Source organism: Syngnathoides biaculeatus, chromosome 3, assembly GCF_019802595.1.
Source record: "Syngnathoides biaculeatus isolate LvHL_M chromosome 3, ASM1980259v1, whole genome shotgun sequence".
Taxonomy (NCBI): domain Eukaryota; kingdom Metazoa; phylum Chordata; class Actinopteri; order Syngnathiformes; family Syngnathidae; genus Syngnathoides; species Syngnathoides biaculeatus.
Genome location: NC_084642.1, coordinates 8517784 through 8545219, shown reverse-complemented (window position 1 = coordinate 8545219; position 27436 = coordinate 8517784). Strand labels below are relative to the sequence as shown.

General features: G+C 42.4%; 1 protein-coding gene across 7 annotated transcripts; it reads left to right on the top strand.

Annotated features, from left to right (window-relative positions):
• Positions 1–43: 43 nt before the first annotated feature.
• Positions 44–26737, top strand: myzap (myocardial zonula adherens protein). Of its 7 annotated transcripts, none has more exons than XM_061814094.1 (17): positions 44–226; positions 314–455; positions 4415–4685; positions 4754–4964; positions 7179–7259; positions 14394–14462; positions 17626–17790; positions 17880–17972; positions 18153–18266; positions 18334–18486; positions 20448–20573; positions 20717–20845; positions 20916–21010; positions 22276–22381; positions 24285–24368; positions 24586–24647; positions 25141–26737. In XM_061814094.1, exons 3-17 carry the CDS (start codon positions 4666–4668, stop codon positions 25424–25426), a joined length of 1794 nt encoding a protein of 597 aa, XP_061670078.1. In that variant the 5' UTR covers positions 44–226; positions 314–455; positions 4415–4665; the 3' UTR covers positions 25427–26737. The 7 variants fall into 7 exon arrangements, with proteins under 7 accessions (XP_061670078.1, XP_061670074.1, XP_061670077.1 ...); XM_061814090.1 differs by having other exon boundaries at positions 24745–26737; XM_061814093.1 differs by having other exon boundaries at positions 24541–24647.
• Positions 26738–27436: the final 699 nt, after the last annotated feature.

Genomic DNA, 27436 nt, shown 5'->3' with positions numbered 1-27436 from the left:
GCGCTAGCGAGCAACGGAAACAAAAAAACTAGCATACATTCCAACAGCTCTTTCCGCCTCGCATTCAACTTCTTAAACAGCTAACTTCAAATCCAACTCCAACATGCTGCCCAATTTTTTTTTCAATTTATTGTCATGTTTTAATGATTATTATATATCATACATTACTTGTCCACTCACTGTAGTAGTCTCACCACGCTGCATCATCTGCTGTTGGGCAATACAGGTACCGTGGTAGCTTCTCGCACCTGAGTAGCCATCTGTCGACATTGTTCCTGATGACATGCATGCTTGCTCACGCTAAACTTGCCAGGTTACAAGAGGCCCGCTGGATTCATTTTCCAAAGCCTAAAACACAGTTGACAAAATGTCTACGATGGATTAAGGCTCGCGGAAGAGCGCACGTACAACTAAATGTGGACAATATCAACAAACACAAGGCTGTATGTTCGAAGGTAAGTGAGGGGAAAGTATCTTCACTGAGTTGAATTGATTTAATTGTATCACATCGGACTTTTAAGACAAAGCAGTGCGTTCGATTACGAGCCAAGTCAAATGAATTATATCACTTACAAGGACTATAATGATATTACTGATGATATTCCAAGTAAAAAGTACTCCCCTGGCTTCACATGCTATGTACAATTCCACTATTTTATCCCATTAGATTTCAATATGAAGTTTGTGAGGTGTCAATGTTCGCCAACATTTCGCTGTAACTCTGGCGTTGCGTCCTGCTCCGTCCAAAATCTTAATTCCGTGTACATATCCTTGCGTGAAATAGTTGAGATCTCTCTGTAGAATTCTCTTGGACAAGTCTAACGCATTTGGCAAAAAAAACTACCGCAATATCATCTGGAAAACGCGTTAGAGAATCAACTTCAAACCTGTTCTGTCCAGTCGCCATTTTGGAAGCTTGCATGGCAACTGTAGCTAAGGCGTGGAGCTTAAGATCTCCATGAGCGTTACCCATATGTCATGTACTCGAGTAGAAGTGGGCCCATTCACTACATTCTGCAATTCTACTGGTTACTTGTAGCGTACAAAGGTCTGCACACTTTTGCCTCACTAGTATGTGTGTAGTTGTCCAAACATGTCATGCAGTAGTGTAAGGCATAAGAATCGAGTGTTTGGACCACCTTGATTAAGGTAACATGCTGCCTCCTAGAGGGCAAGGATGCACACTGCACGTTTTTGGTGCTGTTCAAGTGCAAGTTTGTTTTTTTTTTTTGTTTTTTTGTACATACTGTATTTATCATTTTGGAGGCACCAGTTCCGAACTGTGCATATAGAAACCCAGTCACAAAAGCACTAACAAGAGCAGCAGGGTGGATTAGCTGGTAAAGCGTCGGCCTCACCGTTCTGAGGTCCCGGGTTCGATCCCGGACCCGCCTGTGTGGCGTTTGCATGTTCTCCCCGTGTCCTGCGTAGGTTTCCTCCGGGCACTCCGGTTTCCTCCCACGTCCCAAAAAAACATGCACTCTAAATTGCCCCGAGGTGTGATTGTGAATGCGACTGTTTGTCTCTATGTGACCTCCGATCGGCTGGCAACCAGTTCAGGGTGTACCCCGCCTCCTGTCCGTTGTCAGCCGGTATGGCTCCAGCACTCCCTCTGACCCTTGTGAGGGTAAGCGGCAAAGAAAATGGATGCGTGGATAAGCAGAAATGTTTGATACCATTTGTTACAGACAATACCATGACGAATACCGGTGCGAATACTCACTCGAGTTTACACCAATACAAATTCTGATTACCAGTACAACTAGTACTTTTCATTCATACAATATCATTTAACATAATCATAATTGTCAACATAGCCCTTTCTTATGCACATGATGATGATGATGATGTGGCACTAAACTAACCAAGGACCTGTTAATTGATGTTCAAATTCATGTTTTTTTTGTCTTAAGTATCGGTGAATGGTATCTGAGCCATCCATTTTCTTCGCCGCTTATCCTCATGAGGGTTCCGGGGAGTGCCAGAGCCTATCCCAGCTGTCAACGGGCAGGAGGCGGGGTACACCCTGAACTGGTTGCCGGCCAATCGCAGGGCACATCGAGACAAACAGCCGCGCTCACAATCACACCTAGGGGCAATTTAGAGTGGCCAATCAATGTTGCAAATTTTTGGGATGTGGGAGGAAACCGGTGAAAACCCCACGCATGGATGGAGAGAACATGCAAACTCCACACAGGCGGGGCAGGGATCGAACCCGGAAACTCAGAACTGTGAGGCCGACGCTTTACCAGCCGAACCACTGTGCCACCCTGGTATCTGATCCATCTGTTTTTATATATTATCTTGCGACCTCTGACCTCATGACTCGAACGTTCGGGAAGTGAAGTCATGCCAATGATGGCGAACGCAAGAAATATGAAAGCAGGTTGTTCCTGCTTTCACATTCGGCGACGCACCCGAGGCAGATACCGTACGCATAAAGTCCAAATCAAACACAATTTATGAAAAAAAATAAATCATTTAAAGTTTCTTCATTTGATCTTTTTTCCATTTGGTGCACAAGTACAAGAGCTGTGTTATAAATTATGACTCTACAACAACAACAACAAAAAAAACAATAATGCTAACAGAATGATGATGAAAAGAAGAGCTCAGTGCCATTTTGCGGCCATATTTTGCGTGATCGTAATATTTAATGCGACCATATTTATTTTTGCACATGTAAGGGGACACAGAACAACTTCTTCCCGCAAGGCATCACTACAGTATGCAGCAACATTAGCATTTCATATTCCCAATTATCTGTTTACATTTAATAATATTCATGACTCCGCTGCTACTTGTACATGCAACATTATTGCACTGTACCTTGATTATTATTATTATTTTTTTTTTTTAATTCACTGCAAATCAAGTATGGGGGGGAGAAAAATGATGTTTTCCGAGCTCATTGATATTTTGGCCTCATAGCAATTGTCATTTTCAATGCATGACATATTAATAAAGTAGCAAAGTATTTTTTTCTGGTCTACTAGTGACTAGTAAGCTGCATCATTTATCTTTATGTGACAGGCGCCCATGTGACACTAAACGTCTACTTGTTGACCGATTGCATAATCGTGTTTGATATGCAATTACTCATTAACTAAGTCCACTGTGCCAGCACACACACACACACGCACACACGCCACTTGTATTATTGTTTGTTTTTTTTGTTGTTTTTTTTCTCCACTTTGGACTTCTCGCTTTAGGGTCGAAACCGTATTGATTACCGCTTCCTCCGCTTCGTGAACATGTCCGGGGAGTGTCGGCAGGAATGTGAGACGATCGCAACCGCCGTTGTTTGCTGTCCTGCTCCGATATGCGCTCGCATGCACACGCACGACACACATATGCACAGACACACACACTCTTTGGGGACATTAAAAATGAATGCTGGCATCATCAATGATTTATTGCCGTGTAACAGGTGCCACATTGCATCCCTTTCAACAACAATCTCGCTTGTGTTACATGGTACACAAAATTTTAACACCTAGGTGTCGAGATATATATATATATATATATATATATATATATACACATATAAAATGTATATCATCTATACATTATATCTATACATCATGTTGTGTGTGCGTGTGTGTATATATATATATATATATATATATATATATATATCTCGATCAATTTTCTTTTGCCGCTTATCGTCACTAGAGTCGAGGGTCACCGATTAAATGTGTGCGCGTGTGTATATATATATATATATTTCCTTTTGCCGCTTATCCTCACGAGGGTCGAGGGTCACGGATTTTATATATATATCAGCGGAACGGTGGATCAGCTGGTAAGCATTGGCCTCAGAGTTCTGAGGTCCCGGGTTCGATCCCGGCCCTGCCTGTGTGGAGTTTTCATGTTCTCCCCATGCCTGCGTGGGTTTTCTCCGGGCACTCCGGTTTCCTCCCACATTCCAAAAACGTGTAACATTAATTGGAGACTCTAAATTGCCCCCAGGTGTGATTGCAAGTATGCCTGTTTGTCTCCATGTGCCCTGCGATTGGCTCGCGACCAGTTCAGGGTGTACCCCGCCTCCTGCCCGTTGACAGCTGGGATAGGCTCCAGCATTCCCCGCGACCCTCGTGAGGATAAGGGGCTAAGAAAATCATGGAAGGATGTATATATAGTGAGAGAGAGATTTATATATCTATCCATTCAGCCATCCTTTTTCTGAGCCGCTTATCCTCACGAGGGTTGCAGGCATGCCGGAACAAACCCAGCTGTCGTGTCTTGTGAGGATAAGCGGCTTGGGTAATGGATGAATGGGCGGTTTGTTGAGAGTGCCATGATAGTATGCGACGACTAAACCGGTATGAAGAGCCCTCACTTAAATTCTTCGTTTCGTTGACATGGAGTTGAAAGTTCCAGTTTCATCCCATTGTCTGCTGACGGTGTCAAGGTTCTCTCCGCTGACTTCAGCTGTCGCCGAGCAGCTCCACCTGCCCCGGGCCCGAGCGGGAGGTTCTCGCTCCGCCCGGCTCCGGGCCTGAGCCGGCCCACCGCCCCGCCCTCTGCGAGTCCTGCTCTCGGGGCGCTCAGGTAGGTGAAATGTGGCCAAACAGGTCGGATGGGAGCTCAGGCAGGAGGAGGGAGCCTACTCGCTGAGAGATTGACGAGCTCGTCAGTCAGGTGGATGGTGGGACTCGAACAATGACCCCGCTGTGCCGCCGGTGAGAGAGACACGCCGACCCTCGCCTCGCTGGACAGGAGAGGAACTTTTCCGTGGTGCCTCTGACAGTCAGGAAGGAGCAGTGAGAGGAAGCGTGGGAGGAGGCTCAACCGAGGAGGAGGGGGAAGACGACGACGACGGTGGGGCGGGTGGGGGGGGGGACGCGATCCACGGCCTCGGAGTGGACACAAGAGAAGACATGCTTCACTACGGGCCCAGACGCACATTTTCCAGCACCACCACCACCACCACAGCCGACTCCTCAGAGGCCACAAGCGAGGTAAGAAGCCGTCCGGACGTCCACTCGCCCACTGGCTTCGCTCTTCTTCTTTTGCGTCCGCTTGATTTTTTTTTTTTTTTTTTTTTTTTTTTTTCGCCGCACGCTTTCGGACACTGAGCGCAAAAGCAGGATGTGTGCAAAGGCGAGCCTGACGCGCTGCAGGCTGGCCGCTCGTCGGCTTGTCATTATTTGAACAACGCGCTGACATAAGCGGCCTTTTGGACGCAAATGCCCTTTCGACTTGCTGCGATGATTGGAAAAACAAATTGAGTCAACTCAACCTGCAGGCGAGTCGAGTCATCAGGAAAAAACAAAAGTTTTTAGCACTATACAAGTTTAATTTCTGATTATAATTTTTTTTTTATTTTATATCATAGTACAATATAAAAGAAAACCTATATGTCAACATATACTCTATATGTTTGTAGAAACAAGACTATGTTGATCTAGTTATTGCGTTGTATAAAAACTTTTGTTTTTTTTAAGCATGGCATATTTTAAAAATGTTATGTAGTTACAATTATTATTGTTAAGTGTTTACATTATTATCTGTATGATACAAAGTATGATGTTGAAAAATACATGGATTAATGTATATTCAAACATTTATTAATTTTTAATCAATCAAATATTGCATTTATAGTTTTGTAATTAATAAAATAAATTGTAATAAATATATATGTATATATAAAATTGTTTTTCAATACATTTCGTTGTCAATAATTATCATTGTACAATATAAAAATGTATGTCAACATATTTAATATGTTTGTAGCAACAAGACAATGTTGATATAGTTATTTCCTTGTATAAATTTTTTTAAGCATGGCATAATTTAAAAATGTTAGTTACAATTATTATTCTTAAGTGTGTACATTATTTTCTATATTATGCAGAGTATGAAATCAAAAAATATGAATGGATTAATATATATTGAAACTTCATTTTTATTAAATAAAATAATGCATTTATATTTTGTAATTAATAAAATACATTTTAATTAAAAAAATATATATATATATATGCAGTTGTTTTTCAGTGGATGCTTTTTGTTTAATTATATCACAATACAATGTAAAAAAAATGTATGTCAACATATATTCAATATGTTTGTAGCGACAAGACTGTTGATAGTTATTTCCTTGTATTGTTTTTTTTAAGCATGGCATATTTTAAAAATGTGATATAGTTACAATTATTATTCTCAAGTGTGTACATTATTTTCTATATTATACAAAGTATGACAAAAATATGTATGTATTAATATATATTCAAACATTTTTTATTAAATAAATTATTGCATTTATATTTTTGCATTTGATAAAACAATTTTGATAAATATATTTAAAATTGTTTTTCCCAATACATACTTGTTGTTAATAATCATATAATAGTACAATTAAAAAATATATCAACATATTCAATATATGTTTGTAGCGACAAGACTGTTGATATACATATTTCCTTGTATAAAAAAATATTTTTTTAAGCGTGGCATATTTTAAAAATATAATAGTTTGATTTACAATTATTATTATTCATTGTCTGCAAAATATGTCAAAAATCTGTATGGATTAATATATATTCAAACATTTATTAATTTGCATGAAATCAAAGATTGCATTTATATTTTTCTATATAATAAAATACATGTAATATATTTTTTATATTGTTTTTCAGTACATACTTTTTGTTCTTAATAATAACAATAGGCTTGACTCAGGTGGTCGTCTCCCTCCCTGAAGGTTGCGGGTTCAACCCTCAGCCCTGTGACCATTTTCAACCGTGTTTGAGCAAGCACTCGCAAAAAAGTTAAAGTCCCCGTGTTCACTTGTACGATTGCAGCAGGGAAAATAATCAAAATATAAATAATCTGGATTCCATTATGAAATCTATGCTGACTATACCGCCAATGTTTTCGATGACGGTACTGTAGCAACTGTCACACGAGTGTAAAAATCAATTAACAGCTGGTAATACGAGGACGCAAAAGGAAACCAACCCCCCCACCCTCCCCGTTCTTAAATTTCACGACAAATGAAATCTCATCTAATTTGTCAGCATTCTTAACTGTCACATAATTTTGAGGAGAATTCCCCTTCATGAAACGTTTGACAAAAGTACTGGGACAGCTGCGGTTTTCGACCGTTTACATTTCGTTGCCTTCAGTGCGAGCGTCCACGGCACTTTGTCACGTTTGTTGTTGCTCCACAGAGGACGATCAGGCGCCTTCGGTTGACTCTCCATCCGGGAGACGAGGCCAGCAAGGAGCGCAAACCCCATCCGTCAGATACCGTAAGTCGTGTTTTTTTTTTTTTAAACACAGTGCGTGGCTGAAATTCCACAATTACCCAAGGTGCATCCTGCCATGACTGAAAAGACTTCATCGAAAATCTCCTCAAGATGTCTGGTCTGCGTTATGTAATCATGCCTGAAGGGCGTGTGTGCAATACCGCGTACATGTGGTTCACATTCCGGTGGAGTACAGCCCAAGCGCTGATATGAAAACTACTAAACACGTATGGTATAAAAGGATTGATGGGAGAGAGGAAAGAAGGAAGGATGGAAACAAGCATGTACAAAATGCAAGATTTTCATTTCCCCACAAGGTTAGAGAGAACGAAATTGTCACATGCGGCGAGCGGTTGTCAAAGAACAATCGTCGTGTTGGCGTGGGCCCGTCTGCCAAATCAGCCAGCGCGTGCGCAAAAATCAAGATATGACCTTTCAATCACTCACGTTTGAAAAATGTACGGGTGTGGTCCACCAGTCGTGCCCGCAGATATAAAGTTGCGGGTGTGATTAAGGATGGAATCTCAAGACCTGTCGTTATACCAGAATATGTAGTTGTTAACTAATACAGTACAGACGCGGTTCTCGAACAAATTGGTTTGTGAATGAAAATTTTGAGATTTTTTTCTCGCTTCTGTTTTCGAACAAAAATCGGTACTCGAACGGCAACAACAAAACCCGCCCGGCCCGACCGGTTGAGCCACCCACGACTCGCTTTATCGTCAATTCGAACGAACCCCTGAAAAAAAAAAACTGGAAATAACATAAGTCACGCGGCGGTTGATTCGGTTTTCCGACAAATCGGTTTTCGAACCGCCTTCTAGAACGGATTGTGGTTGAGAACCGAGGCTCTACTGTACCATAATCATCATTTATTGACACTGTACACACTGAGACAACTAGCGATACATTGTAACAAACATTCCTGTCGGCAATCAAGAGCTAATGTTATAATCTAGCGTAATTTGCGGCGGTATCGATTGTCAATCGATTGATGAAAGCCAGCAGTAGATGATCTGTAGCTTCCGAAAGCATGTTTTGTTAACAACGTTTATGAAATTAATACGTAAATTAATGTTAAGACTACACAAAATAAGTGACATCTTTCAATATCTATGTACCGTAATTCCCGGCCTACAGAGAGCACCTTGTTACAAGCCTCACCGAGTACATTTGGAAAGGAAATACCATTTGGTACATACATACGCCGCAGCTGTGTAAAAGCCGCAAGTGCCCACATTGAAACCCACATTGAAACACGAGATATTTACAAAGAATGACGATACACAGAAAAAGTTTAACGCTAGCCCCGTGCTAAAGCTAGCGCCAACACTAGCGCCGCACTAGTGCTAATGATGACAGTGCCAGTTAAGACTTACCAGTAAATATCACTGAGTAACACAGCAGCAACACGCTAGCACGGCGCTAACGCTAGCGCAGTGTTAACAGGCCCGGTAAAAGTCACTTCCTCGGCACATATATTCCACCGTTCTCATTCTTACCTTTCCCGCTCGAGTCCCCCTGTTGTGGCCGTTAGAAAAAATGCACAAATTAGCTACATCACCGCATAAACCGCAAGGTTGAAAGCGTGTGAAAAAGTCGCGGCTTGTAGGCCGGAAATTACGGTATTTCTACTCAAAACAAATTTTTTCGTGCTCGGCTGTACAGATTTGCGAGTGCGATAGTGCGCGTCAAATCACAGTGCGTGCCGTTTGCCATCTACGAAAATAGACCGATATCTCGCCGCAATTCAGGAGCACAGAGTTCTCGGTCTTTGCACGTTTCCAGCAATCATCTTTGTGTGTTTAATGTATGCGTTTAAAAACAAATCGTCTTTGCCTCTCAAAAGCGTTCATTTAAATTCATGCAGTTAAAAACGCATTTAAATGTGATAAAGTATACATTTTTAAGGTGCATGCCTACTCCTGAACTGTAAAAATGCCCTGCAAAATTGCCTCCAGATGCTGCAAGTTTGTGGCAAAGCACTACTTTTGCCTTAAATGAAACTCCTGAACATACTTCAACTTGGCTAATTGTCAACAAGATCCCACGAGATGGTGGCAAAGCGCTACTTTTGCCTAAATGAAACTCCTCAACATACCTCAGCATTATTTGGCACTGAGATGCCATGAGACAGGCGGCAAAACACTACTTTTGCCTTAAATGAAACTCCTGAACATACTTCAACTTAGCTACTTGTCACCAAGATTCCTCACTATGGTGGCAAAGCCCTACTTTTGTCTTAAATGAAACTCCTGAACATACTTCAACTTGGCTAATTGTTAACAAGATCCCACGAGATGGTGGCAAAGCGCTACTTTTGCCTAAATGAAACTCCTCAACATACCTCAGCATTATTTGGCACTGAGATGCCATGAGACAGGCGGCAAAACACTACTTTTGTCTTAAATGAAACTCCTGAACATACTTCAACTTGGCTAATTGTCAACAAGATCCCACGAGATGGTGGCAAAGCCCTACTTTTGCTTAAATGAAACTCCTCAACATACTTCAGCATCGTTACTTGGCACCGAGATGCCATAAGACAGGCGGCAAAGCACTACTTTTTCCCATCACACCAGCAGCCCCGTTTCCTTCGCCGCTGTTGAGTTGTGTTCTCAAGTGATCGCCGGTTGCGGATTCAATGACGAGTGTGCGCACACGCCGCGGGCACCGCGCCACCCCGTGGGTGTTTGCTGTGGGTGACACCGCCCCGGCCCGCTTTGTTTGGTTTGAGAATGACGAGGCGAGACGTCACGTTGTCTTCCCGTCCTGTTTGTTGGAGAGTCGAACACAGACTCCGCTGCGTTCTGTGAAAACTTTGACCCCTGACGGGACTACGGTCTCCGTCTCGTTCACCCACACACAGATAACGCTGCGGGAGCGAGCGAGTTTCCCTTCTGGTGGGTGTGGTCTCGAGCGTTGGAAGGGATGACGTGTTGCTGGACCGGTGACGGGCGATGAACACGTTTGGCGCCCGCGATGACGCCGATGACGCACGTTAATGCGTCTGACTTGAGCGCAGCAAGGTCAGGTTTACAGGTTTAGTGGCTCGTTAGGCGGAGACGTGATCATTTTAGACGGACCAGTTTATTTAGAATTTATTTTTAGCTCTTTCGTCTAATATAGCGCCGCAGGTCTGAGAGGAATTGACGGCCGATTAGCATACTCGGAAATTCATCTCTCAGTCATTGAAGCCGCTTCGTTCTTAAACTTCATCAACGGGCCCTTTTGACCAGGGGTGTCAAGCTCCTTTTTGTCGCTGCCCACATTGTAGTTCCGGTTTCCCCTCAGAGGGCCGTTTTGACTGAAACCATAAAAATCTTTCGCCTTGTCATATTTGCACGTGAAATTTTGCAATTAAAAATCAAGGTTAATGTGTTGCTGATGGTGCGGTACACAATAATGCTTGCAATATATCAAAATGATCATTTATGATGTGACAATTTGATATTTTGGTACAAATTTTAACAAAAATCATGGAAGTTAATACTCGTGATTTGCCTTCGCGGGCCACATAAAATCATGCGGCGGGCCTGGTCTGGCCCCCGGGCCATGAGTTTGACACCTGTGGTTTTGACGGTCACACAACGGGTTAGTGCATGCGTGCCGGAGGATTTCCGGCTTTGAGCTGAAGCAGTACGCCTGATATTGTGCTACTCAGCTGATATCAAAGTACTGACAAAGTTCAGGAGGTTATAAAAAGACTTCTGCGTGTCCGCTACGCTGAGGTCAGCGTTAAGTTCAAACCCAAACCCGAAAGTAAAAGACACAACAGCGCAAAAGTTTCATTTGTTATGCAATTAAATGAGGTAAAACATTTGGGACGTCTATAAAATGAAGTTTACCGGGCTTGGTTTTCAGGTAATAAACCTGGAGTGGCGTAAGGCTTTAAAAGTAATATAAATAGTTGAATAATAATTTCCACTCTTACTAAATGTATGTTTTTGTTCATGTATTTTAACTACGTAATGCACTTTGTGACCCTTAAAAAGCGCTGTATGAATAAAACTTACTGACTTGCGTACGAAAATATAAAAGGCCAACTTTGATGACTTGGATCACGTCAGAGAGGTCAAAGGTCATTATTAATATTAGACAATACGTTTGCATGTGGGCGGGCGGCGTCATTTGGTCAAACCGCTCCGTCTAACTGCAAATATTTTGGATATTTATATTTGTCACCAAATCGGAGAAGATTCTTTCGTTTGGTGAGCTCACGGTGGTGTTTGTTTTTTTTTTGTAGCTGTGTGAATGAAAAGAAAACCGATAATTGCTTCAAATTAAATGAAGTTTTATTAATCGGTTTTCACGAAGGGGGTGGAACGGTGGATCAGCTGGTAAAAGCGTTGGCCTCACAGTTGTGAGGTCCCGGGTTCGATCCCGGCCCCGCCTGCGTGGAGTTTGCATGTTCTCCCCCGTGCCTGCGTGGGTTTTCTCCAGGCACTCCGATTTCCTCCCACATTCCAAAAACATGTAACATTAATTGGAGACTCTAAACAGGTGTGATTGCAAGTACACCTGTTTGTCTCCATGTGCCCTGCGATTGGCTGGCGACCAATTCAGGGTGTACCCTGCCTCCTGCCCATTGACAGCTGGGATAGGCTCCAGCACTCCCCGCAACCCTCATGAGGATCAGCAGCAAAGAAAATGGATGGATTGATGGTTTTCACGAGACTTTCGGGGGCCTCTGGAAATCTCAGGTCCCCTTGGAATTGCCTTGTCTTTTCCTAATGGTAAACCCCCCCCCCATATATAAATTATCTGTAGGCTGTTACGGGTCGCAAATAATTCAGTGATTAAGACTGCACGCATAACTGGCACATGCAAATATGGAGAAACACGTTTGTGGCAACCTGACACAAAATGGATGCCCAACAAGCAGTCACTACGTCTTACACTGTTCCCCAGTCGGACGTCCCTGAACGGCCTGCAATGGAATTTATGGCTACAAAAGTTTTTTTTTTTCTTCTTTCCTCAAAGTGGCCTTGACTGGCCGTTGTATGAGGACTCTTTGTGCTCCGTGTCCTTCACGCCAAAGTCACACGATACAGAAGAACCTTTATGAGCGCTAAACGAGCCTGTAAAGCGTTTTACTCGTGCGCTGCCGTGTAATTAATCCAAAGACCTGTGTTTAAGTTGTTTGTACATGTCACCGTGATGCTGGGAGGGGTGATGTGCACTTGCGAACCACCACAACATTAAGTGCACCTACCTAGCTGACGAGCGGTGTAAAGCGATGTGTTGTTTTTAGCGTTATAATCTTCGTAAAGGCAGATTTTTCGACGCATTTGATGCGGGTGAGCCCGATGACGTTCTCCCCACCTGGCCGCAAAACACAGAGCGGTGCGCCGGACTCTCGTCCGACAAACTCACACGGCTTTAGTTTCGGTTGAATTAAAAAAATAATAATAAAGGAACCGTATGGAAGTAGATTAGTGCCGCCAGGATTTGAATTTGAAATGTAAAGTGATCACATTTTCAATAGTTGCTACAATTCACTTTCTGAAATTCAACTGGCTACAATTCGCTGTCTAGAATTCACTGTCTGTGCCACTAATTTAAAAAAAAAAAAAAAGACTGGATTGCTCATTGGCCACCAAAACTGAAACGAAGCCATCCGCCATCTTGATATTCCCAAAACAACCATGCCGACCTGTGCGTTAATTGCCAGTTTCATGGCTGTGAGAAAAAATTCCACAGGTAAGTTAGAAAGATTTACTTTGACATTGTTAAAGTTTGTTTGCAAAGACTTTTTTAATTTTTGATGAGCTTAATTCACTTAGTTTTATTTACAGTTGTTGTTCACTGTTCACTCTCTGCATCACCTTTATAGGCTGCCGGTTTTTCATGAAAAAGTGATGTAAATATTTTCCCACACTTCATCAGTGCATAAGCAAGAAAACACATTTTCTGTGAAATTTTTGATGAATTTCATAATACAGAACTCTGCAAATTGAATTTGATTTTCAAATGCAAGGAAACAAGGTTAAATTTTCTGTCTGAAATGGAACGTCGCAGAGACAACAAATGAACAATGCATTTAGCATGTATTTTCCCATTGTGAGTCCTTATTTCCCAAAAATTAATCTAACTGATTGACTTAAAATGTAATGTTTTATGACAAAAAAAGTTTTTTTTTTTTTTTTTTTGCTATGTTATGATGATTGCCCTTCACAGCATATTTTGGAAAAAAGTTAACCTGTCACAGAAATCGGGCCCGAGGTAATATTTAAGGTTTCTTGGTAGTCATGGTGTTCTGTCTTTCTTTTGCACTTTGCCTTTTTTGGCTTACCAAATCGATTTTAAAATCCTTCGTTACCAGAACTGAAAAAATGTCAAGCTTACATGACCAGTTGTAATTCTACATACCAAACTTTGAGGAAAAACCTCACCATAATCCAACCTCGAAACCATGTTCTCCACACGTTTTGGCAGTACCAAGATGGCGGCCAACTGGCTTTAACCAATCGACATACAACTCGATGTGTATGCGCTATCCAGTCTTTTTTTTTTTTTTTTTGTAAGATCAGTGCCACTAGGCAGAACACCCAGCCGATCGCAGTTACGCTTTCATAGTCACCTGACGTCACTTACTAAGGTAACGTAACTGGATTGGCTGGGTGTTCAGTTCTTGACCTGAAGTAACCCTGCCAGGTGGCACAGACGGTGAATTTCAGACAGCGAATTGTAGCCAGTTGAATTGTTAACATTGAAAAATTACACTGCAATACAACTATTGCAAATGTGGTCACTTTACATTTCAAATTTCAATCCTGGTGGCACTAATCTACTTCTATAGAAACACTGTCGAGCAATGTGTAGTTAAACCACCTGGAACAGCCAGAGTTAGCAATTCGTTTTGAGAAAAAGCCGGTAGCGGACCTTTTTCTCCGGCTGGCCTGTGTCTAAATGGCAACACTGCTGTCTTTGTTCTGGTCCTCCTCTTTTTTTTTTTTTTTTTTAATCTGTGCTCCATGTGAAGACTGATGCCTCCAGTGATCGACATTATGTCTGGAATGTTTACATTTACAGATGTTTTTTTGGCACAAAACAACGTTAATTTTGGATGCTTTCAGAACTCAACCCAGCACGATCTATCGGTATTTACTGGTAATATTAATGATCTCTGTGCAGGATGGCTGGAAAAAGAGGAATGGCATCGTTCAAAGAGAGAGGCCGGCTGGGAGAGAGTCGCCCAAGCAGGTAGGCGGAACCGTGAAGAACACTCACTGCATCCGTGGCCACGCGGACCCGTAGTGTGGAACCTCCATTTGATAGAACGTCGCCCCCACTGACATGGCCACCGTTTGGTTACCTGTGTCTCGTCTTCGTGTCCGTGGCGTGAAGCAGCAGGACATGGAAATATGTGTACCGGTGACGGTGCCAGTACCCAACTGGAACCATCAGACTGGCCGCTGCAAGGGCACGTTTTCAGTTTCCAATGGAGACTGTTTTCTGTCAAGTCCAAAAGTCCTTAGTTTTCAGGTCCATTAAATCGAGTTTCCACTGGACTATCCTCTCAGATCCAATACGAGACATTTATCAAAAATGATCTCAAAGGTATTAATGCGTGTTCAATTTTTAAAAAAGCAAAAAAAAAAAATTATCCGGGGGTGAGTGACAGGAAACAGTTTTTAGAAATAAATTACCAATGACTGACAAAGAAATGCCGGGAGGGATTTTAGCTTCTGAAGGGTGAATATTTGCTGCTATTACGTCCTCTACACAAATAAAGTGACTTGCTGTTACTGCAACTTTTCATTTCCCACGAAATTAGAAGTCAGCAAAGTGAAATAGTGCCAAATTGTGGCATGTACTAAATATTTATCTATATGTAAGGCACAAGTTTCTTTATTTGTCATTTATGAATTATACAGTACAATGTAAGTACATCAGTAGCATGACAAAGAACCACTGGAGTACACGTAGAAGAACTTCCTGTACTCCAAATTAAAATGACACATTTTTATTTATTTTGTTCTTCTTCTTCATCTTCTTCTTATTATTATTATTATTGTTTTACACAGCATCTGTCTTCTGGGGGCCCAAAAGCCAGAAAGGGCCGCAGCTCATGTTGTGGGTTGCAGAAACATGACATCCTCAACCCCTTTTTTTTTTTTAACATCCGTTCACAACTTCCTGTTTCCACTATTGAGCAGAAACAGCGCTGTAGATATTTCATGTTGTGCGCACACGATTACGTGTGCGACACAAAATCCTGCTGGAGTCCGGGTGCAAATGGAAAAATGTTTGAGCATTTATCCCATGGCCTCTATCTAAATGAGTTCATGTACTAGTATACCTTTGTCCTCACGAGCAAGACAATTAAGTGCAGTGTGTGAGTAAAACAACTAGGTCACACTAGTAGGATAATAATAATAGTAATAATAATAATAAGTAGAATAATTTACTCGTAATTTTTTTTCCACTCCTGTATGAGAGTTCTGCACACTACTAGTGAGGCAAACCTGTTCAGTAGTTGACATCTCCGTGCTACTCGTACTATTAGTGAAGCGCTAGATGTTAAATGGTAGAATTTTGAAATGTCATGAGTAGTACTTGTTGCACACAGTTTTCATCTAGTGGTTTTCTATCAACTGTTGTCCTGCTAGTAGTATGCCAAAGTTGTCTTGCTAAAGAGGACAAAGCGCGTCCTAGTACAGTACATGGACCTGAGCTGGATATCTAGGATATGGAATAAATGCTCAAACAGCTTTCCACAAAACTAGTAGAACAACTTTGTCTTCCAAGCGGTTTTTCCACTCCTGTCATCCACGACTATGTGACATTTCTAGTAGGGCGTCTTTAGCATACTATTAGGACATCACAGTCATTGTAGGAGAACAGCTTCCTTGTTAGCTAACAAGGCAAAACCATGTTTTTTCATGCCATCAGTAGGGACCAGGAAACTACTAGTGCATGACACTAGCTTATACGTTAGGACAAGAAGTGCTATGCGTGTGACCCAGTAAGCAAAGCAGAGCAAATTTATTTTTATAGCGCATTTCATACACGAAGTAACTCAATGTGCTTTACATTATTAAAGGCATTTGAAAACAGAGAGATGAAACATTTAAAACGGTATAAAAACAATAAAAATGACAAAATATTTTTTTAAAAAGACAATTAAAAACGCATAAAGTGCACGTAATATGATCAAAAAGTGGATATATTCTAAAATGCATGAAAGCAAAGAAGAGTTTTCAACCTGGATTTAAAAACATTCACACTTGGGGCCCGACCTCACCTCGATTGGCGATTTAATTCCATTTGTGTGCAGCATAATAGCTAAATGCTGCTTCACTATGTTTGCTTCGGTCTCTGCGCTCCACGATTTGACCCAAGTCAGTCGATCTCAGAGCTCTACTGGGTTTGTATTCTGTAAGCATTTCTTTAATGTATTCAGGACCGAAATCATTCAGTGATTTATAGACCAGTAGCAGAACTTTCAAATCTATTCTAAAGCTGACTGGAAGCCAGTGCAAGGATTTTAGGATTGAAGTTATATGCTCTGACCGCTTCGTTTTTGTCAGAACGTGAGCTGCATCATTCTGAATGAGCTGCAGCTGTTTAATAGTCTTTTTTTTTTTTTTTTTTTTTTTTTTTGGGAGTCCATTCCGAAGACCATTACAATAGTCAAGTCTATTTGAGATAAAGGGATGGATGAGCTTTTCCTGGTCTGCTTGACACATACAAGACTTCACTCTAGATATGTTCTTCAGATGGTAGAAGGCAGTTTTTGTGATTGATTTGATATGATTGTTAAAAGTCAGGTCGAAATCAATCAGCACACCAAGGTTTCTGACTCGGTCTTTGGTTTTTAAAGATAGACACTGCAGGTGTTTAATAACAGCAATTCTATTTTCTTTATTGCCAAAAACAATTGTCTCAGTTTTATTGTGATTTAGTTGAAGAAAATGTTGGCTCATCCAGTTATTTATCTGATTTAAACAGTGGCACAATACCTCAATTGAACTGTAGTCATCTGGAGACACTGCTAAATATAACTCCGTGTCTTCTGGATAGCTATGATAGTCAAAATTAAAGTTATGAAGATTTTGACCCAGGGGTAGCATATACAGGCTGAACAGGTGAGGTCCAAGAACCGACCCTTGAGGGACCCCATAGGTCATAAGTCAGTAGTGTACTGATAGGGCTTTAATGCATACTCCTCAGACAAAAGTTGCACTAGTAGATTTTTTTTCCAAGCTGACAGCCATTATATTTGTAAAGAGTTCTACTAGTGGATTGAATTCTTTTACTCGTGATGACCTTAAGCTGAATATTAAAGTTGCCACAGTGCGCGTTACACCCAAACTGACGCGGCTGAATGAAACCTGAGCCCCCGCGTTCTCGTCTCCCCCAGCACCCGCCTGACACGACCAACGGGCAGGCCGAGCCCTGGCTGCAGCACCGCGGGCCCAAAATGTACGGCGTGGTTCAAAGGAGCAACCCCGACAGGCAGCAGGAAGTGACGGCGCGGGAGTGGACCGTCAGCCACCTTCATGACGAGATGAGGTACATCAGGGAGGTGAGCGGCGGACAGGCGCGAAGCAGTAAAACAGTTGACGTGGGCTTCTTTGTTCGTCGGAGAAGGTCATACCTGCGTGCTTTACATAGGTGAGAGATTCCCTGGAGAAGGTCAGAGAGCGCATGTACGGGCAGTTTGGGGGCATGCAGCAGTCTGTCCAGAAGCTCTCACAGGAAATTAAGGTAAGACGCACGTCTTACCCTAATCAGCATCGTGTGATTAGATGACCGGCACGATAGCAATAAGAATACTACTGGTACCGTTTGCCGTGTGTTGCCCTTGTCACGAAAAATTTCAGCGCCGATGCCGCGAATACTCCAATGCACTAAATGGCCACGCGTGCATTGTGCGTTTTACGACAGACCGCCAACTCACATCGGAGGACTCTCGAGTCAGAAGTGAGGGTGCGCACGGCGGCCATGGAGCGATTCGATCAGATGAACAACTCCCTTATATCATCCAACATCAACCTGCAGGTAACAAAGCGACTCTACGCCTGCCTGGAAAGGAGCAGTTCCTCGCTTGAAGCTGTCTCCTTTTCAGAAATCTCTCCTGGATAACTGCCAAAATCGGGTGGACGCGGGGGAAGAGTTGAAGACTTTGCGCAGCACGTGTGAGAGAACCCAAGAACAGCTGAGAGACAAGGACAGAGAGCTGGCCACAGCCCACGCCGAGAACCAGACGCTCAGACTCCAGGTAGGACGTTTGTGGATCGGGCCTCGACCGGAACGTGGGACGCGACTGTGGAAGTACCTGCTCTGACACATTCACGGAAAATGTTCTCACCCGTGGCTCGTGTGACAACTCGGTCTGATGGGAGACGTTAGACGAGTTGTGCTTGATTGAGACAAATAAAAGACTGTGAATACAGACGCATGTTGTGTCATAAAGTATCAGTATCTGTTATAGATATTGGTATCTGGGACACTGTAATTACAAGCAAAGCAATCAGCAAGGCACAGGGATCCACAGTGACAAATAACAAAACTCCACAGGTGAGTGAACCCACGTAAAAATGTTTATACTGTACTGTAATTGTCGATTGATGCCACAGTCTGTGCCAATTGGCACAGCCGTCTTATTTTCATACTCTCAAACGAAGGGGAAGATATGCAGATTCCACTCACGCAGCCCCGAGTCTAGATCTGAATCCAGAACCTCTAATTTGGTGCAAGGTGTCACTCACATTCACAATGTGAACAGCTCAGCATGATACAGTTCAGGTGTACAGTACACCTGAACGAGCAGACTGGTTAACTTAGATCAAAATTTTTAATTATGGACTGAGCTACTTCATTTTTGGAATTGTGGACTGAACTTTGAACTAGTTGGCGTAGGAAATGTACTTTCCTTACACTGTGATTGTTAAACTAATACCTCACTTCCAGTGTCAGTCAAAACTGCAAATTATGATCTTAGCACATTATACTCTACGGGCATCTCTGATGAAGTCACCATTTTCACGGCACCATATTGCCGGTTAAAAAGAGCTGCTCAACAGTGTGGGGGACATTGAACCGGAGGAGGATATTCACAATGCCCGAGACTTGTTGTTCTGTGGGTCATTACAACAGATGAGACAGATATTCAAAGTGGTCATTCTATCGAATACCAGCTTAAAAGACCAGAAAATATCGTATATATTTACGTAGGTTAACGTGTGGCCGCAACACGCTTCCGTGTACGGCGGCTGAGGCCCATCCCAGCGGTTTATTTCCTTTTTTTAAATACGCATTGGACTCATTTGAGAACAATGCATATTTAAAAAAGCAGAGTCTTTCATGGAGAAGTTTACCAAAGTTTAACGTCTGGCCGCAACACGCTTCCGTGTATGGAGGCCCTGACTTGCTTTTTGTTTTTTTCAATCATAGTTAATGAATGCGAGTTTGTGTAAAACCGGGGGTCATTTATTGAAATATTGGTATTTGTATGGAAAAAATCTGAGTGGCTCCATCACTATGTGGGATTTATTCTTGATTGAGAACAGATCCAGCAATGAAGTATTTGTATGCGTCCAGATTTTTCTACGCTTTCAAACCCTTCCGTGTAAATCTCGACGACTTACTCACCAGATCCACGTGTAGATCCAGTTGTCCAAGACAAGCAGATGCGGATTAACAGTCCAATTTCTTATCGGCGAAAACATCGACTTCGGCATTAAATATGGGTCCTGTATGCCAAATGTCCTTCATTTTTCCACGTACCTTCGTTTATGATCACCTTCTAAACGTTTAACGGTATCGGACAAAACTCTGGATGTCGTGCTGTAAGACATATTTTCATGTCGTCTCCAACCGATTTAGGATTGAAAAATGCTTTCCACGATCGTCAATATGGCCAGTCACGTGACTTCGGTGCACAAGCTCTATATTGGCCATCCAATTTTAGTTTAGTTTTCTACCACAATTACTGTTCGAAGTGGAAAAAGCAGAAGGTCAAATATTAGTGTACGTCTTTAATATCTGTTGAACTATGGTCTATGTACCACTTCCACATTCCGACCAGAACTCTCTTTACGGCAACATGGAAACATTTTTACATTCACTTTTTCTTCCCTTTAGCGAATCACATGCCTGTAGGCTTTAAATAACTTTCAGTTCAGCTCTGAGTGCTAACAGCAATGGTTGTTGTTTTTTTTTTTTTTTCTTGCTGTCCAGGTGGAAGCGTCGCGGGAAGCCAACACTCGGGCCCTAATGGAGCTCTCCATGGCGCTGGAAAGAGACTACCAGGAAAAGCTGCTGGAAGAGCAAAGAAAACACAGGGAGGAGATTGAAATACTCCAGGTCTGTACTCTGCACTTTTTGATCGCCGTGATACATCCAGCGCCAAAAGACACAAACCCACGGGTCATAAGAACATGTGTTGGGCAATTTCAAAGAAGTCCCAGAGGAAAAAAAAAAAGTTTTTTAATTGTTTGCTTACACAGGCACAACTAGATGACTACATCAGACGACTGGAGGAAGCCGAGATGAATCTTAGGAGCGCACAGGCCAAAATTGCGGAGCGGGATCAGAGGATTGGTGAACTTGAGCGTCTGCTTGATTGCATGGGAACGGTAAGCATTGCGAAACCAACCACAACAACACCTTAATAGAGGCATGACAATCTTATGATCAATCTCACAGGAAAAGAGTCAGCTCCTTCAGAAACTGCAGGAATGTGAACGGCGTCTTCGCTTGTTGGGGACGAGCGATGCAACAGATGGAGCTGCGGCCAAAAGGTGTCCCATCAAAGGCCATAAAGAAAACAATACGCTGAATGTCTGATCAGCAGGGATGAGAATTATTAATTATTATTTCAGCTGAAAATGTAATTTTTGTGAAACGTGTAAATCCGTTGAGAAAATTGTACGGCTTGACGCGGGGCGAGGCTGTGATGAAGACCGGGCGCCAGCATCTATCGGCAACGCTCGTCGTGAAATGAGTCACAGCTGTGATAGCGGAAAACGGCATTGCTATCTGTTTGCATTAAATTTGGTGGTTATAATAACAACGACATTCCCATTTCCGGCAGAATTTTGGCGGTATTTCATCGGTATTTTAACTCTGATGTTAACATTGCATAGAGAAGCATTCTGTTTACTACGGCATAGTTACAATTTATAGACATACGTACGCGTATGTTATCGTGCGGTCTGCATGTTTGCCAGTATGGCGAAAGTCTTTGAGCCAAAAGATGAAGATCGTGCCAGAGAAATTGATAAAAACCACGGGGTGAAAAAACTGTTTCAGATGGGCATGGCTAGAAAAAAGTGCAACCACGCAGATAGGAACAAAAACGGTATCAACATGTCTAACCGAACACCTACAAAAAGTGGACCTTCCTGGCAAAGTGCTGTGCACTCTGTGTTCTGATATGATCAATTATGGAAGCAGAGGAGCAAAAATTATCAAGGAGCGTATCCAAACCAGGAAACAAAAAAGTAAGTTGGACGTAAATTTCTCAAATATTATATAATTGACAACTGTTAATACGATTAGGCCTATCTGTAGCCTTGTAGATCACGCATTTTATCACTCACTTTTCTCTCTCTCTCTCTCTCTCTCTCTCTCTCTCTCTAAACAAATTACTTGTGTACTTATTTCTGAAGTATAACTTGTAAGTGCAGTAGTGTTTGATATAAATTTCACTCGGTCTACATTTTTATTTCTGAAGTTTAGGAAAATTATTTTGGTTGTTTGGACTCATATTTTAAGTTTTCAAAATATTACGATTGCCCTGTATTTACACTGTTAGAAGTAACCAGAGGTCACCATTTAACAGTGTGTTTTTATAAAAAAAATTCGGGCCCAAGGGGGGGGGGGGGGGGCACCTCCTTTAAAGTCTCCCCCATGCACGCATTGCCGAAGGAAGACATTTTCATTGTTTTTCCAAATTGGTCATTCTCATCCCTGAATCAGTGTTCAGAGCGGCGACTGCTTTCCGAGTTTTGCTTTGGCGGCAAGAGACCGGGCGGTGCTAACAATGACTATTTGTGCTTCGCAGGTCCCAAGAGCTGCAAAGGGAAGCCGGAGGCCTCAGAGAGCGAATCAAACACTTGAACGACATGGTCTTCTGCCAACAGCGGAAGGTCAAAGGGATGATCGAGGAGGTGAGACGATAAAAAAATTCTTTTGAGGTTGTGCATTGAAAACAGGAGATGAAATGAGACTCCTGTTTTTTGTTTTGGTTTGATGTTCCTTGCTTGTGAAAGAAGTGAAAATGCTGTAACGTGCGTCCCCTTGATCGTGATGTGACACCAGTTGGGAAGCCATGAAGCAAATATATGCTTTGCTAAAGAATCTTTACATGTACATGCGGCAACAAAGTTGTGGTTTCACTTGCCCCGTAGTCCAAAAGGACTGAACTAATGTGCAACATGCAGAATTCGTAGTAGTTTTCGTGACCGGCTGACTCTCCACCATTCGTTTTGCTGCAATTGAAAATGTACATCGCTGGTGAACAGCGTTGCTATGTCACAGATGTAACAGCCAATCAAAAAGGACATCGTATCAAATATGTGGCTACGTTCTTCAATATCCACCCCTCACCCTTACCTGTTTACGTTCTATGTATTATTATAATGTAGCTTCAGTAGGTGCTGGAATCGCGCCATGTGGTTTGTGGGTCAATTGATGATAATACTGTAGAGTATTTGTGGGACCTCAAAACGTTGTTTCCCGATAAGAACACCGAGCGACGTAGTTTTTCCATTGCAGCGAGTTGTTACGTGGACAATCAATCACCAGGTCCGTGCCTCAAAATCGCTGACTGTAATTTGTTCGGGACTGTCCAATTGTTCACGGCCATCTGATATGTTTATGTATGATTTAGTGAACAGACCAAATCAGATTAGTTTTCTTTTTGTACTTACTACACAGTACAGTACTACAGTACAACCTCGGTTCTCGACCACAAATCCGTTCCAGAAGGCGGTTCAAGAGGTGATTTGTTCGACACCCAAATCATTATTTCCCATTACAATGAATGGAAAAAGAAAGAATGCGTTCCAAGCCTAAAAAAATATAGGCTTTTTAAAAGATTTTTTAACCTTTTCTTGAGAATAAACTGAATAGTAGAAGTTCACGTATAGTTAAAATACTTTATATAATGTAATAATTTAAGAAATATATTTATTTTTTGCTTAAAATCTATGCTTTAGTAGTAGAGTAGGCTAGGTTGGGAGCGCATTGCCGTATCTGTAGCGACTCGGCCCCTAGCCTAGTAAAATTTTTTGTTAACAAAAGTGCAGAATAAGTTTAAACAAGCAATAATGAGTGGGGGGGGGCAAAAAATTTTTGGTTTTTATTTTTACAAAAAGTAACAAAAACTAACTCATAACTCGAGTTAACGAAATCTTTGAAACAAAACAAAAATGGAGAAATGCTAATGGGACAGAGCATTATTAAAGTTCCCGAGAAAATAATCAATGCAAAACCATGAACTATAAAATCTCTTCAGCGGGGGTGACTCACCCCCTGGAAGTTCTTTTCTTTTCCCAAAGAACTTATCTAGTGTCACTTCTTTGGAGCCATGATTGGGGGTTAATAGTCCTCAATAGGAAGAAAAAAACAGTTTTTCGTTCGAAATCCGATTTATTCGAGGACAGGGACGTTCGAGAAAAGAGTATTCACTGTACAAGTGTTTTAACACAGCTGTAAGATACATATAAAGCGATTCCGGACAACAATGAGAATGAAAAGATTTCACATGCAACAGAACAGGCAACAGCCGCAAATCAAATGAAGTGATAATTCATAATTCTTAAGTTATACAGGTGAAAATTCAATTCTATTTCTATGACTCATTTCCAACAAACTGATTAAAGAAATCCAACTGTATCACACATTGTTGTTATTTATTTTTGCATGCTGTGTGCATCTTCATTGTTTGCTTTTGCATTAAAGTGTTTCTGTTTTCATGCTCCAAAACGTGAACACCTGGCAATGTTTTCATTTTATTGTCGCTCACGATGACGTCATGACAATGTGTGTTTTCTTCCTGAAACGCCGAAGGTGCAAACACTCCGAGCTCAAGTTGCCGAGAAGGACATGTTCATCTCAGAGCTGCTGGACCGAATCGCAATGGTGGAGTGCGAGGTAAGACTACGTGCGTTTGCGTGTAATTGTGTGCCTTCAATCCGGCCTCGTGCAGTCGTCTGTCGCTTTGGTGCTGAGCGCTCAATACTTTGAGCGACGGACGTCCCCGCATGTGGTGGCTGCAGTCTCTGCGTGAGCATGACGGTCTTGTTCCCTCTTTTCCTTTTCCTAGAATAATGAATTAGAAGACAAGCTCAAGTATTTTATGTCCACACAGAGCAGTGAAGACGACGATTTGGACTTCCAGAAGAAAGGACTAGTCTGCAATACGCTCCCACGGTAAGATGCGACTTGTTCGAAGGGCGCGGGCAAGGAAACCCGGCGGTGGGTGGGCGGGGGAGGTATTATTTGTTTTAACCTGTGACTGTTCAAACAGAGTTGAAGAAGTACCGCGGCATGACGTTGAATCTCCTATTGTGCATCAACCAACTCATCACCATCCTATAAACCACCTCCCACCTGAACAACCTTTATTTGTCATACCGCCTCCACCCCAAATACGACCTCCACCACCCCCAGATCTCTCCTCGCCACATACATTTGCTTCGCTCCCCCCTGACCCTCCTTTATCCCCTACAAACGCTCCGCTACCCCCGCTGCCTTCCTCCCCCACGCCGCCTTCCTCGCCCACGTCGCCTCCATCATCACCCACGCCGCCGCCATCCTCTCCCACCCAAGCATCCGCTGTTCCTCCTACCCAACCCTCGAACCTCTACCTTACAATGGCCACCCAACCGAGGACATTCAGGTCTAACAACCCTCCTCCCAGCAGGCTGGAGTCCAGTTTACTACGCTTCACACCCATTGAGTACAGCCGCTACCTAGAGGCCAACCCGACGCCGCAGATCGAAATGTACTCCTCCGCCCACATCGCATCCGAATCCCAAAGTTACGAGTGCCAGCCTAGAGACGAGGTGGATGCAGGGACAGACGGTCACGCGGCAGCGAATGACGCCGACGGTTTGACGCCGTCCAGAAGGGCAGCGCCGAGGCTCGCGTACCTCGATACGCCGTTCATGAAATTAATGGAAATAACAGCAAATATCAAAGTAGAGTGACCGGAGCCCCCGATTCATGTGAGGATATGTACCAGACCCAATGGGTTGTTTTTACGTGATGTCACCTGTTGGGCTGCCTCGAACGGCGGCCATTTTCGATCCCTGAGCTCTGTTACTCATACGTAGGCACGGTGGACAACATTGGGTGGGCACAGTATTGATCTTTTACTCTATGTGACAAAAATCACAAAGGAGCAGCACTTACCTGTATGCTAACGCGGAAAACGAAAGGCAGTGGAATATTATTTTTTTTCAATATCGAGGCAAACTTTTTTTTTTTCAAAAAGTAAAACCCGTCTATTAGTTCACCGCAAGCAAAGGGAAATGTTTATTTGTTTAAAATTTGATGACCGTGGCAGAAAGACAAAAGAATAAACAAATCCAGTATTTCACAACAATTCTCGAATCTTTCAAGTGACTAAGAAAAAATGATTTTGACTGTAATGTCGGCCTTCTGAAAAGAGTATCGGTTAAGCTTGTTAGCTTAGCTCGGCGACACGATCAGCACGATAGAGGTTGAGACCGGGTAGCGGGATAGCAGCGTCGGGCAATCGTCCACAAAGCCAAGTCTCCGTGAAGCACAGAGCCGCAGAACGTCCAAAGTCTTTCGTCGGAAGTGTTAGATGAAGTCCCCGCATACGAAGCCGGACTTGTGTACCGGATCGCGAGGCTCTGAAGAGCTAGCGACTAGCAACTCTGGAAAAAGCTTCAGCGCATTTGCGAGAGTTTTTGAAAAAAAGTCAGAAGAAGGCTCTCTGATGGTTAGCAAGTCCTCTCTTGTGTACTTGAGTCCCGAGACGTCCGTGAAATACAAAAACACAAGCAGTAAGCGAGACTATTCCGTAGACTTCCACACTGGGTACGCGTTAGGTAGGGAGCTTAAATGGCGCCGCACAGTGGTGTGTGGCTAATTCAGCTAAAAACGTGACGTCAGTGAAAACAACCCATTGTAACTGCCATTGTAATTTATGGTTTTAACCCTCCCACACACTTTAGAAACATTCATTCAACTACATAAGACACTTTTGAAAGTATTCCATAGTGGTCTCACTCGCAGTTTCCCAAACAGGAGCCGACGCGTGCTGGCTGCAATCTGTTGATAATTTTTTGTCACTTCCAGTTGAAGTTTACTGTAAAATGGCCATGCACAACAAAGGAAAATAAAACTTTGGCCCATTTATATGTTGGTTAAACATTTGTGCATTTAAATATACAAAGTCCTCTCGCGTAATGCAAACCTAGCATGCTAAACACCGAGGAACAGGCTAATGGAATATAGCACAGATATTATGACAACTCCAAACCTTCAAAACAACTCCTACTTTTATACCCAAGGAGCAGCTTCACACTGGACGAAAGAGAATTAAAACACCAAAAGAGTTTAACAAAAGCGTTCAGTACAACATCACTGGCAGGCATGGTGAGCTTCTTCTAAATATATCCATATCCATATGGAGGGGCGTCACTCTATGTGGAAAATGAGACGTAGGAAGCTACAGCTAGCAACTGATTAGCTTAGCCAAGCACAGGAATATTAACTGCGGCAAATTGGATTAATCAATATGTATTGCGGTTTTCTCTTAAGTTTGCAAAACCCAGATGTCAAACTCTGGTTCCTTGTTGTTTTACAGACTGGTAAAACCTTGGCCCTTTCCTGACAAGACTTTACATTATTTTGTATGACTTACAACAATACAATATAATATTTACAGGAAAACATGTATCCTAAAAATACAGGCCAGTACAATGTCCTTCAAGGTATTAATACACTTTTTTTTTTTTAAATATCGCTTCACTTGTGGCACAGGTTTCATGCCTTTGTTCTAAGCTAGCTACAAGCTAACACGAGAAGACGACGATGTTTACTTTGATTTATCTCTTTTATTTTCTCACTCTTCTGCTCTACTTTGTGAATATATGATTGTAGTTGAAAGAAGAATGAAATGAAGTTACATAGCCTAGGTGTACATAATTTCATATTATGAGTCATATTGTGTAAATAATAATTCT

Excerpts from the sequence above, each read along its gene's own strand:
- myzap (XM_061814087.1), top strand. The coding sequence starts at position 4,666 with ATGACCCCGCTGTGCCGCCG. Across the intron at positions 4,686-4,753 it reads ATGACCCCGCTGTGCCGCCG|TCAGGAAGGAGCAGTGAGAG; the intron begins GTGAGAGAGACA and ends TGCCTCTGACAG. Across the intron at positions 14,463-17,625 it reads GGAGAGAGTCGCCCAAGCAG|CACCCGCCTGACACGACCAA; the intron begins GTAGGCGGAACC and ends CGTCTCCCCCAG.